General features: G+C 41.9%; 1 protein-coding gene across 1 annotated transcript in view; it reads left to right on the top strand.

The window, feature by feature from the left end:
• The first annotated feature begins 607 nt into the window (after positions 1-607).
• LOC128691924 (cytoplasmic dynein 2 intermediate chain 1-like) overlaps positions 608-13,696 on the top strand; it is a 73,486-nt gene continuing 60,397 nt past the window's right edge. Inside the window, exons 1-2 of the mRNA XM_053780907.2 lie at positions 608-770; positions 2,862-3,397. Of these exons, the coding sequence (XP_053636882.2) occupies positions 2,883-3,397 (515 nt within the window). The 5' untranslated portion in view covers positions 608-770; positions 2,862-2,882. The remainder of the gene's footprint in view (positions 771-2,861; positions 3,398-13,696) is intronic.

The raw sequence follows: 13,696 nt of genomic DNA, 5'->3' as shown, positions 1-13,696 counted from the left end.
TGTTAGAATAAATAATTCTATTGAGTGACGGGCAGGTAATGAGAAATGTGCACATGTACAATTACGAGGAAGCTTTATTGACCATATAAAGCCACTGTGTGGATGAAACGTCGTCAAGAACGCAAGTGTGTCAGGGGTGGAAACATCGTCAAGAAGCTTCTGTTTAACTACAGTTATATCTCAAGAGATGTTCCACCAAGTCTGTGAGGGAAGCACTCAACCCAGAGGACTGGACTCGTCATCCCTTGCATTCCAACCACTTTACCTCCCATTCCCTCCAGGCGCAGCATGACCCCTATGGATTTATCGCTCCCTCACAAATGCAGTGCTACCATTAATAATAATTTACTCGTCCCCTCAAGAGAGGTTCATTGATGCCGGTGAGGGGACACCAAACAGTAAGAATTGAACGTGTCCTCCTTTCATTGCCTTCAAACCAGTCTACTTCTCATTCCCTCCAGCTGCCGGTTGACCCCTACGGACTTATCGTTTCCCTACAAATGTAAGGATAATGCTGATAATGATAATATCTGCGATTTGTAGCGCAAGGCTATGCGCGGCTGTGTGGCGTCGAGGCATTGTGGGAGATTCCTGGGTTTGTTTTGGTTACACATGACAGCTGACACTCGCGGCTGCCCTCCACACCAGGATAAACCTCTGAATAAAACCTCTTTAAACCAATTTCGGTGTTCCGTGAGGGTGATCCAAGATGCGTCTTGCTCTAGTGACCCATGGTAGCCGTGAGTGACCACGAGTTGGAGTGAAATTCGGTAAGAAATACTGGGAGGATGGAACGAGCTGGAATGTTGGTGTATGTGGATTTTCACGATCAAGTGTGTGGTGAAATAGTTTTACCTGATGAAAGGGGTTAATTTTGTGAGGACTACCTTGGATTGACGAGTTTTATTGGATATTCTGTACCCACGTGTGAGGAATTTCAAGGTTACAGAGACACATGATGGTTCCGGTGACCGAGTCCCAGCATTTGAAAAGTAATTTATACCTGTTGAAAGAATTGGACACTTAGAACACCGTATCGAAGATGTTTCGGTCCTTGGGGAATGATTACGATCTGTTTGAAGTGAACAAAATCCAAGGACCGAAACTTTTCAATGAAAGTGACCTAAGTGACCACTCCTGACGTGTCTTCCCCTCTAGTTATCAGTCATTTTCCTTCTTGCTGTAGTGATTGTTGGTGTTTAACAGGCTATCACACTTCAAAGCAGCATCAAGCTCTACATTTTGGTGCCCAGGGAGTAAATATTCCCCAAATTTGGTCAGCACTGGAGAAAGGGAACCCTGAAGAGAGGTATGTACCTCACCATCGGTGAGGGTCTCTTGATCCAAGGAACTGGACATATCCTGCCTTTTCTTAGATTGAACTTGATTGCCTCTTATTTTCCCAGGCACTGTATGACCTCTACTGATTTAACTTTTCCCTATAAATCAAATATACAGAGGGGCACTAATATTCTTTCCTGAAATCCCTCGGAGGAGTTCCTTTGATTTTCATACAGGGCTTTTGATCCCTGGAATTTGAAATTATACTTCTTTCCCTAGATACACATGAAGCCTGAATGTTTACCATTCCCAAAAATTTGTATGACCTTGCAGACTTAACGCTTCCCCTATGAATAGAACATTTCTCCAAGAAATATGAAAGGGAGTAGCCATTCTCAAGTAAGTTAGGTGAGCCTCTCCACCTAAACCCCAGAAGAGCCAGATGAACACACTTCACCAGAGTAAGTGACTGACTTCTTCCCCTCACCCCTCATTGAACCCATTAGAATATCCACAGAGCAGGATAACAAAGCTGATGTATAGCATTTCCACCCTCAACTGATATGCCCAGAGGGCAGAGTATAATGAGAACAGGTGTACCAGGGAGAAAATGTGGGAAATTTGTCACCATTGCTCAGGAGCACAAAGGCATTCACCACACACACTACCAAAGTCATTGTGGCAGTTTATAGTAATAGCAGGTAATGTAGTTTACAAGAACAATATATATGGCTAATCTTAAAAACTGGACACATTCTAAATTACCACTTAACGTGATGTCCTTACTTATGTTGATGGGTAGTGTTTCGACACCACTTCCAGGAAATTATTGAAAAACTTTATTGGGAAATAATGCATTTTTGTTAAAAAATAATAATAAAACTATAAATTGGATATATTTAAAGAGCGAAAGCCAAATCCCATGAAATTTGTATCTTAGTCTACCTTTGTAGTGTTGACCATAGGACAAGAAGCTTGCCTTGTCAGTATGTTATTTAATTCATTCGTATAACATTGTCATTGCCATGGTATTCTTGGAGACTCATTCTCTTGACAAAATGTTTATGGAAAATGTGGCCTGGTGGTTAACGCTCTCGCTTCACACGGTGAGGGCCTGGGTTCGATTCCCAGCCAGAGTAGAAACATTGGACGTGTTTCTTTCCACCTGTTGTCTATGTTCCCCATCAGTAAAATGGGTACCTGGGTGTTAGTCGACTGGTGTGGGTCGCATCCTGGGACACTGACCTAAGGAGGCCTGGTCACAGACCGGGCCGCGGGGGCGTTGACCCCCGGAACTCTCTCCAGATAAACTCCAGATAAACCACATACGCAGCTTTTGGATTTAAGCTGGCTGTGTTTAAGTAATTTTAGAAATATATACATACTACTCAAAATTTAATCTTAGGTTTTTGTTAAACTTTCTTATGAAAGGCAGTTTCTGTTTTTAAGATATTATGACTTGTAATAAACTTTTAAATTTTATTTTGTTTAGATAGCTAGCAGTGTGTTGTTGCATATTAATAAAATTAATTTATAAAAATAAAAATGGATATGTAATTCTTAATCTGGCTTTGTTTCAGTATGAACCTTGCAGTGTTAAAATGAAGGAAAAAGAAAAAAAGCCAACCGGGGCCACAGACAAATCAAGAACTAAGGCACCTCCAGGCAAAACGACTTCATCCAGGGCCCCCCCCTCATCAACTAAAAGTTCATCATCTGCACCAAAAACATCATCATCTAAGACTTCATCATCAGCTCCAAAAGCATCATCATCTAAGACTTCTTCATTAGCACCAAAAGCATCATCCTCATCTAAAACTTCTTCGTCCACACCAAAAGCAGCAGCAGCAGCCAAGACCTCCTCATCAACTAAACAGCCATCATCTGCCTCCAAAGCACTTGCATCATCAAGCAAAACTTCATCTTCTACATTGAAGGCAGCACCATCCTCTAAGACATCATCATCTACGTCTAAGGTATCTTCATCTACATCAAAAACACCATCCACGTCGAGATCAAAGCCAGCAGCTGCTGCTTCTTCCTCCACTTCTAAATCACGACCAGAGAAACCTACTCCTGGTAGCACCAAGACATCTGGTGGGGGCAGCAGGAACAGGTAAGAGATAAGTTGTGTTTTATGAACTGTTTGCAGTCTCAAATACTCTAAAAAATAATTTGTCAAAAGTTATGCTTCTTCTGTATATTCAGAAATGTCTGATTAAAATGTACTTATAATTTTTTCAGAATGAAATTCCTGGATATGTTTATTTGCAGTAGTTAGCACATAAACTGTAGATATTTGTAATTCTTAAACTACTTTTCTTCCTCTGTCCATTGTATAGAAGATTTATTTGATGCCATATTATTCATGCACTTGATGTATTAATCCCTTTGTATATGTTTGTAAATGTAAAATTGAATGTTACCTGCTTAATTTTGAAGCCTCACATTGTTGTTCTTGAACTTCTCTCTGAGGAAATGACTACAGTATTAATCATAAGAATCATTTTCATTTATTTTTCAAGAAGATGCACATGTTACTAAGATTCTTTCATAGAAAAGCCCCTAGTTATGCAGAGCATTTTGGGCAGACTTTAAATGTGTAATACTAATAGAATATAATAGTATATATATCTTTCTTTCAACACACCGGCCGTATCTCACCGAGGCGGGGTGGCCCAAAAGGAAAAACGAAAGTTTCTCCTTTTACATTTAGTAATATATACAGGAGAAGGGATTACTAGCCCCGTGCTCCCGGCACTTTGGTCGCCTCTTACAACATGCATGGCTTATGGAGGAAGAATTCTGTTCCACTTCCCCATGGAGATAAGAGGAAATAAACAAGAACAAGAACTAGAAAGAAAATAGAAGAAAACCCGGAGGGGTATGTATGTATATATATGCTTGTACATGTATGTGTAGTGTGACCTAAGTGTAAGCAGAAGTAGCAAGACGTACCTGAAATCTTGCATGTGTACGAGACAGAAAAGAAAAAGACACCAGCAATTCTACCATCATGTAAAACAATTACAGGCTTCAGTTTTACACTCACTTGGCAGGACGGTAGTACCTCCCTGGGCGGTTGCTGTCTACCAACCTACTACCTAGGATATATATATATATATATGTATCTTCTTTCAACACACCGGCCGTATCCCACCGAGGCAGGGTGGCGGAAAAGGAAAAACGAAAGTTTCTCCTTTTACATTTAGTAATATACACAGGAGAAGGGGTTACTAGCCCCTTGCCCCTGGCATTTTAGTCACCTCTTACAACACGCGTGGCTTACGGAGGAAGAATTCTGTTCCACTTCCCCATGGAGATAAGAGGAAATAAACAAGAATAAGAACCAGGAAGCAAATAGAAGAAAACCCAGAGGGGTGTGTATAAATGTGCTTGTACATGTATGTGTAGTGTGACCTAAGTGTAAGTAGAAGTAGCAAGACATACCTGAAATCTTGCATGTTCATGAGACAGAAAAATGGACACCAGCAATCCTACCATCATGTAAAACAATTACAGGCTTTCGTTTTACACTCGCTCGGCAGGACAGTAGTACCTCCCTGGGCGGTTGGTCTACCAACCTACTACCTAGGATATATATACATATATTTCTTTCTTTCAACACACCGGCCGTATCTTACCGAGGCGGGGTGGCCCAAAAGGAAAAAACGAAAGTTTCTCCTTTTACATTTAGTAATATATACAGGAGAAGGGGTTACTAGCCCCTTGTTCCCGGCACTTTGGTCGCCTCTTACAACATGCATGGCTTACGGAGGAAGAATTCTGTTCCACTTCCCCATGGAGATAAGAGGAAATAAACAAGAACAAGAACTAGAAAGAAAATAGAAGAAAACCCGGAGGGGTATGTATGTATATATATGCTTGTACATGTATGTGTAGTGTGACCTAAGTGTAAGCAGAAGTAGCAAGACGTACCTGAAATCTTGCATGTGTACGAGACAGAAAAGAAAAAGACACCAGCAATTCTACCATCATGTAAAACAATTACAGGCTTCAGTTTTACACTCACTTGGCAGGACGGTAGTACCTCCCTGGGCGGTTGCTGTCTACCAACCTACTACCTAGGATATATATATATATATATATGTATCTTCTTTCAACACACCGGCCGTATCCCACCGAGGCAGGGTGGCCGAAAAGGAAAAACGAAAGTTTCTCCTTTTACATTTAGTAATATACACAGGAGAAGGGGTTACTAGCCCCTTGCCCCTGGCATTTTAGTCACCTCTTACAACACGCGTGGCTTACGGAGGAAGAATTCTGTTCCACTTCCCCATGGAGATAAGAGGAAATAAACAAGAATAAGAACCAGGAAGCAAATAGAAGAAAACCCAGAGGGGTGTGTATAAATGTGCTTGTACATGTATGTGTAGTGTGACCTAAGTGTAAGTAGAAGTAGCAAGACATACCTGAAATCTTGCATGTTCATGAGACAGAAAAATGGACACCAGCAATCCTACCATCATGTAAAACAATTACAGGCTTTCGTTTTACACTCGCTCGGCAGGACAGTAGTACCTCCCTGGGCGGTTGGTCTACCAACCTACTACCTAGGATATATATACATATATTTCTTTCTTTCAACACACCGGCCGTATCTTACCGAGGCGGGGTGGCCCAAAAGGAAAAAACGAAAGTTTCTCCTTTTACATTTAGTAATATATACAGGAGAAGGGGTTACTAGCCCCTTGTTCCCGGCATTTTAGTCACCTCTTACAACACGCATGGCTTACGGAGGAAGAATTCTGTTCCACTTCCCCATGGAGGTAAGAGGAAATAATCAAGAACAAGAACTAGTAAGAAAATAGAAGAAAATCCAGAGGGGTGTGTGTATATATATGCTTGTACATGTATGTGTAGTGTGACCTAAGTGTAAGTAGAAGTAGCAAGATGTACCTGAAACCTTGCATGTTTATGAGACAGAAAAATGGACACCAGCAATCCTACCATCATGTAAAAGAATTACATCTGGTTCCGGGATGATGGCACACTAGCAGGTACAAAGGTGTCCCTCCTAAATGACCTTACACAGGTAATGACATGGGGACAGGAAATGGGTCTCATCCTGAATCCATCCAAATGTGAAATCATCTCAGTCAGTCAACAAGTGATAAATGCAGTGAGATCAAAACCACCAGGAGCAGCAGTCATTGCTGCCACAAATAATATCTTGCTAGGAGCACCTCTGGGAAGCAATGCCATTGACACAATTCTCAGGGAGAAATTGGAAGAGTTAAGGAGAATGGAACAACGAATAGGCAATCTGGACACCCACAATGCCTTCTACCTTATCACAAAGTGCTTGAGTCTGCCCAGGTTGACATATTTCCTAAGATGTGCACCTTCATATGATAACCCTGCACGAATATGACAGTATTCTGAGGCAGATTTTTATGAAAGTACTTAACCTTACTCTAGAAGACGGGCAGTGGAACCAAGCTACACTTCCAGTCAGACTAGGAGGCATTGGTGTCCGCAAGTCATCACAGATTGCATTACCTGCTTTTCTGTCCTCGTGTATTGCATTCAGAGAGCTTGTAGCAGCGATTCTCCCTGAACATCTTAGGGACAAGATTGGAGTCCAGGACCAAAAATTCATTGACGGAGCAATGATCTGGGATAATCTAACGGGCTCTGAAACCAGACCTGCTTCCCCTAACAACTACAAACAATCGCACTGGGATGGTCCAATAGTGGAAAATATAGCCTCAACAATGCTGCAGTGTGTGTCAGGGAAGGATAGAGCCTGCCTCCTGGCAGTGAGAGCCTGTCATGCTGGGGACTTTATGTTGGCTGTTCCCAACTCCAGCCTTGGCACACGCCTCGACCCACAGACCATCCGCATTGGTGTTGCCCTTCAGCTTGCCGCCCCTATTCTCGCCGAACACAGGTGTATTTGTGGCAGTGAAGCAGCAGACCGATTCGGGTACCATGGTCTTGTGTGCTGTAAATCCGAGGGAAAGATTGCAAGACATGAGGAGGTTAATAACATTATCAAGAGGAGCTTCACAATAGCTGGATGCCCAGCAGTAAGGGAGCCACCCCAACTATGCAGATTTGATGGCAGCCAGAAGCGTCCAGATGGTATCACCCTTCAAGCCTGGACAGATGGGAAGCAGGTGGTGTGGGACTATACATGTGCATCTACCTTGGCTGATACCTATCTCCAATACACCAGGGAGGAAGGAGGGGCAGCTGCCAGCTTCAGGGAGTCCCAAAAGTCTAGAAAATATGGAGAACTTGCCCATCATTATATGTTTGTTCCCATAGGCTCAGAGACCCTTGGCTCATGGGGAAAGAGTGCATCTAAATTCCTTAAGGAGCTGGGAAAAAGACTCATCAGGGTAACTAGGGATCCCAGGGCAGCTGGTTTTCTGTTCCAGTGGCTCAGTGCGGCTGTTCAAAGGGGTAACGCCTACTGTATTTTGGGCACACGCCCCAGCTCTGAGGAGCTGGATGAGATTTTCGCCTTATAATCGGTGATACACACGTAACAACATGTGCCTTATATGCCACCTTTATATCAACAATATATATATATACAGTGGACCCCCGCATAACGGACGCCTTGCATAGCGGACAATCCGCATAGCGGATGCTTTGATCGCTAAAATTTTGCCCCGCATAGTGGACAAAAACCCGCTCAGCGGCCTTCGTCCGAGACGCGTCCAATGTGCGCCCTCAGCCAGCCTCACATGTGCCGCCTGTGCCATTGTTTACCAGCCAGCCTCCGCGGTAACATCCAAGCATACACTCGGAATATTTCATATTATTACAGTGTTTTCGGTGCTGTTTCTGGAAAATAAGTGACCATGGGCCCCAAGAAAGCTTCTAGTTCCAACCCTACAGCAATAAGGGTTAGGATTCCTATTGAAATGAAGAAAGAGATCATTGATAAGTATGAAAGTGGAGTGCGTATCACCGACCTGGTCAGGTTGTACAAGAAACCCAAATCAACCATCTCTTCTATTGTGGGCAAGAAAACGGCAATCAAGGAAGCTGTTCTTGCCAAAGGTTTAACTGTGTTTTCGAAACAAAGATCGCAAGTGATGGAAGATGTTGAGAGACTCTTATTGGTGTGGATAAATGAAAAACAGCTAGCAGGAGATAGCATCTCTCAAGCGATCATATGTGAAAAGGCTAGGAAGTTGCATGAGGATTTAATTAAAAAAAGGCCTGCAACTAGTGATGATGTGAGTGAATTTAAGGCCAGCAAAGGTTGGTTTGAGAGATTTAAGAAGCGTAGTGGCATACATAGTGTGATACGGCATGGTGAGGCTGCCAGTTCGGACCACAAAGCGGCTGAAAAATATGTGCATGAATTCAAGGAGTACATAGAAACTGAAGGACTGAAACCTGAACAAGTGTTTAATTGTGATGAAACAGGCCTGTTCTGGAAGAAAATGCCAAGCAGGACCTACATTACTCAGGAGGAAAAGGCACTCCCAGGACATAAGCCTATGAAAGACAGGCTTACTTTGTTGATGTGTGCCAATGCTAGTGGTGATTGCAAAGTTAAGCCTTTATTAGTGTATCACTCTGAAACTCCCAGAGCGTTCAGGCAAAAGAATGTCCTCAAGGATAATTTGTGTGTGCTGTGGAGGGCAAACAGTAAGGCATGGGTCACTAGGGAATTTTTCTATAACTGGTTACACCATGCATTTGCCCCCAATGTGAAAGATTACCTAACTGAAAAGAAATTAGACCTTAAGTGCCTCCTGGTGTTAGACAATGCCCCTGGTCATCCTACAGACGTGGCAGAGCGACTTTATGGGGACATGAGCTTCATTAAGGTGAAGTTTTTGCCTCCTAATACCACTCCTCTCCTGCAGCCCATGGACCAGCAGGTCATTTCCAACTTCAAGAAACTGTACACAAAAGCTCTGTTTCAAAAGTGCTTTGAAGTGACCACAGACACTCGATTGACTCTAAAAGAGTTTTGGAAGGATCACTTTAATATCCTCAATTGTGTAAACCTTATAGGTAAGGCTTGGGAGGGAGTGACTAAGAGAACCTTGAACTCTGCTTGGAAGAAACTGTGGCCAGAATGTGTAGACAAAAGGGATTTTGAAGGGTTTGAGGCTAACCCTGAGAGGAGTATACCAGTTGAGGAATCAGTTGTGGCATTGGGGAAGTCCTTGGGGTTGGAGGTTAGTGGGGAGGATGTGGAAGAGTTGGTGGAGGAGGACAATGAAGAACTAACCACTGATGAGCTGATAGATCAACTTCAAGAGCAAGAGGCCAGACCTGGGGAAACTGGTTCAAAGGAGGGGAGAGAGAAATTGAAGGAATTGCCTACTTCAAAGATTAAGGAAATGTGTGCAAAATGGCTTGAAGTGCAAACCTTTTTTGATGAAAATCACCCTCACACAGCTATTGCAAGCCGTGCTGGTGACTGTTACAATGACAGTGTTGTGAACCACTTTAGACAAATCATAAAGGAACGAGAGGTACAGGCCACTATGGACAGATATGTTGTGCGAAAGAAGTCCAGTGACTCTGAAGCTGGTCCTAGTGGCATTAAAAGAAGAAGGGAAGTAACCCCAGAAAAGGACTTGCCTCCTCAAGTCTTAATGGAAGGGGATTCCCCTTCTAAACACTAACACTCTCTCTCCCCTCCTCCCATCCCATCAATCATCACCAGATCTTCAATAAAAGTAAGTGTCATGTAATTGTGCATGCCTTTTTCAGTTTGTGTGTACTAAAATTAAAATTTTTTTGTGGTAAAAAAAATTTTTTTTCATACTTTTGGGTGTCTTGCACGGATTAATTTTATTTCCATTATTTCTTATGGGGAAAATTCATTCACATAGCGAACATTTCGCATAACAGCCAGCCCTCTTGCACGGATTAAGGTCGCTATGCGGGGGTCCACTGTATATATATAATATATATAATATATATATATATATATATATATTTATATATATATACAGTGGACCCCCGGTTAACGATATTTTTTCACTCCAGAAGTATGTTCAGGTGCCATTACTGACCGAATTTGTTCCCATAGGGAATATTGTGAAGTAGATTAGTCCATTTCAGACCCCCAAACATACACATACAAACGCACTTACATAAATACACTTACATAATTGGTCGCATTCGGAGGTGATCGTTATGCGGGGGTCCACTGTATATATATATATATATATATATATATATATATATATATATATATATATATATATATATATATATATATATATATATAAATAAATAAATAAATACACAGTGGTCCCTCGTTTTTCGTAATTAATCCTTTCCTGGAGGAGCTACTATAAACGAAATTTACGATTTGCGAATCAATTTTCCCCATAAGAAATAATGTAAATACAATTAATCCGTTTCTGACACTCAGAAGTATTAAAACAAAAAACATTTTTACATGAAATATACATGTAGTACATAAACAATACAATGGGAAATGATGAATGAAACATTAACAGCATAACACTTACCTTTATTGGAGATTCTTCTTAGTGTATGGGAGACTGGAGGAGGAGAGAGATTGGATTGTTTACAGTTTGGAAGGGGAATCCCCTTCCAGCAACACCTCAGGTACCAATTGCTTCTCTGGGGTTGCTTCTCTTCTCTGTTTCTTAATGCCACTAGGACCACCTTGAGAGTCACTCTAGTCTTGTCTCGCAAAGTAACTGTGGAGAGAGCTCTGTTTCTGGCTTCTCTTTAACACTTCCCTAAAATGGTACAAGACTTTGTCACTGTACATATTTCTCACCTTCTTTACCACAGGCTTGGCACTAGGAGCTTTCTTTGGAGCCATGGTAGCTTATTTAGTACTTGCAAGCACTAAAATGAGTGGAATATTATGAAATATTTCGTAGGAGCACTTGAGGGGACCTTCACTCACTGGTAAACAATGCCAGACTGGCTGGGTAGGGAGGCCTCCCCTGCTCACACCGTGCGTAAGCGTCCTGGACGAACTACTATTCGCGAGTCAACCTATGAAAAGCGAGTCCATGTTTATACGAAAATACCCCTATGATTGGCGAAATTTACGATTGCCGAGAACTACGAAAAGCGAGGGACCACTGTATGTATATTTTCTTTCTTTCTTTCAACACACTGGCTGTATCCCACCGAGGCGGGGTGGCCCAAAAGGAAAAACGAAAGTTTCTCCTTTTACATTCAGTAATATATACAGGAGAAGGGGTTACTAGGCCCTTGCTCCCGGCATTTTAATCACCTCTTACAACACGCATGGCTTACGGAGAAGAATTCTGTTCCACTTTCCCTTGGAGGTAAGAGGAAATAAACAAGAACAAGAACTAGAAAGAAAATAGAAGAAAACCCAGAGGGGTGTGTGTATATATATGCTTGTACATGTATGTGTAGTGTGACCTAAGTGTAAGTAGAAGTAGCAAGATGTACCTGAAACCTTGCATGTTTATGAGAGAAAAATGGACTCCAGCAATCCTACCATCATGTAAAACAATTACAAGCTTTCGTTTTACACTCACTTGGCAGGACAGTAGTACCTCCCTGGGCGGTTGCTGTCCACCAACCTACTACCTAGGATATATATATATATTTTTTTTTTTTTTCAACAAGTCGGCCGTCTCCCACCGAGGCAGGGTGACCCAAAAAAGAAAGAAAATCCCCAAAAAGAAAATGCTTTCATCATCATTCAACACTTTCACCACACTCGCACATAATCACTGTTTTTGCAGAGGTGCTCAGAATACAACAGTTTAGAAGCATATACGTATAAAGATACACAACATATCCCTCCAAACTGCCAATATCCCAAACCCCTCCTTTAAAGTGCAGGCATTGTACTTCCCATTTCCAGGACTCAAGTCCGACTATATGAAAATAACCGGTTTCCCTGAATCCCTTCACTAAATATTACCCTGCTCACACTCCAACAGATCGTCAGGTCCCAAGTACCATTCGTCTCCATTCACTCCTATCTAACACGCTCACGCACGCTTGCTGGAAGTCCAAGCCCCTTGCCCACAAAACCTCCTTTACCCCCTCTCTCCAACCCTTTCAAGGAGGACCCCTACCTCACCTTCCTTCCCCTATAGATTTATATGCTTTCCATGTCATTCTACTTTGATCCATTCTCTCTAAATGACTAATACTTTTATTAACTCCACACCTTTTCCTAATTTCCACACTCCGAATTTTCTGCATAATATTTACACCACACATTGCCCTTAGACAGGACATCTCCACTGCCTCCAACCGTCTCCTCGCTGCTGCATTTACCACCCAAGCTTCACACCCATATAAGAGTGTTGGTACTACTATACTTTCATACATTCCCTTCTTTGCCTCCATAGATAACATTTTTTGACTCCACATATACCTCAATGCACCACTCACCTTTTTTCCCTCATCAATTCTATGATTAACCTCATCCTTCATAAATCCATCCGCCAACACGTCAACTCCCAAGTATCTGAAAACATTCACTTCTTCCATACTCCTCCTCCCCAATTTGATATCCAATTTTTCTTTATCTAAATCATTTGATACCCTCATCACCTTACTCTTTTCTAAGTTCACTTTCAACTTTCTACCTTTACACACATTCCCAAACTCATCCACTAACCTTTGCAATTTTTCTTTAGAATCTCCCATAAGCACAGTATCATCAGCAAAAAGTAACTGTGTTAATTCCCATTTTGAATTTGATTCCCCATAATTTAATCCCACCCCTCTCCCGAACACCCTAGCATTTACTTCTTTTACAACCCCATCTATAAATATATTAAACAACCATGGTGACATTACACATCCCTGTCTAAGACCTACTTTTACCGGGAAGTAGTCTCCCTCTCTTCTACACACCCTAACCTGAGCCTCACTATCCTCATAAAAACTCTTTACAGCATTTAGTAACTTACCACCTATTCCATATACTTGCAACATCTGCCACATTGCTCCCCTACCACTCTATCATATGCCTTTTCTAAATCCATAAATGCAATAAAAACTTCCCTGCCTTTATCTAAATACAGTTCACATATATGCTTCAATGTAAACACTTGATCTACACATCCCCTACCCACTCTGAAACCTCCTTGCTCATCTGCAATCCTACATTCTGTCTTGCCTCTAATTCTTTCAATTATAACCCTTCCATACACTTTCCTGGTATACTCAATAAACTTATTCCTCTATAATTTTTACAATCTCTTTTGTCCCCTTTCCCTTTATATAAAGGGACTGTACATGCTCTCCGCCAATCCCTAGGTACCTTCCCCTCTTTCATACATTTATTAAACAAAAGTACCAACCACTCCAACACTATATCCCCCCCTGCTTTAACATTTCTGTCATGATCCCATCAGTTCCAGCTGCTTTACCCCCTTTCATTCTACGTAATGCCTCACGTACCTCCACCACACTTACATTCTGC

Source organism: Cherax quadricarinatus, chromosome 4, assembly GCF_038502225.1.
Source record: "Cherax quadricarinatus isolate ZL_2023a chromosome 4, ASM3850222v1, whole genome shotgun sequence".
Taxonomy (NCBI): Eukaryota; Metazoa; Arthropoda; class Malacostraca; order Decapoda; family Parastacidae; genus Cherax; species Cherax quadricarinatus.
Note: the sequence above shows the minus strand (reverse complement) of the source record. Positions and strands in the feature narration are given on the sequence as shown.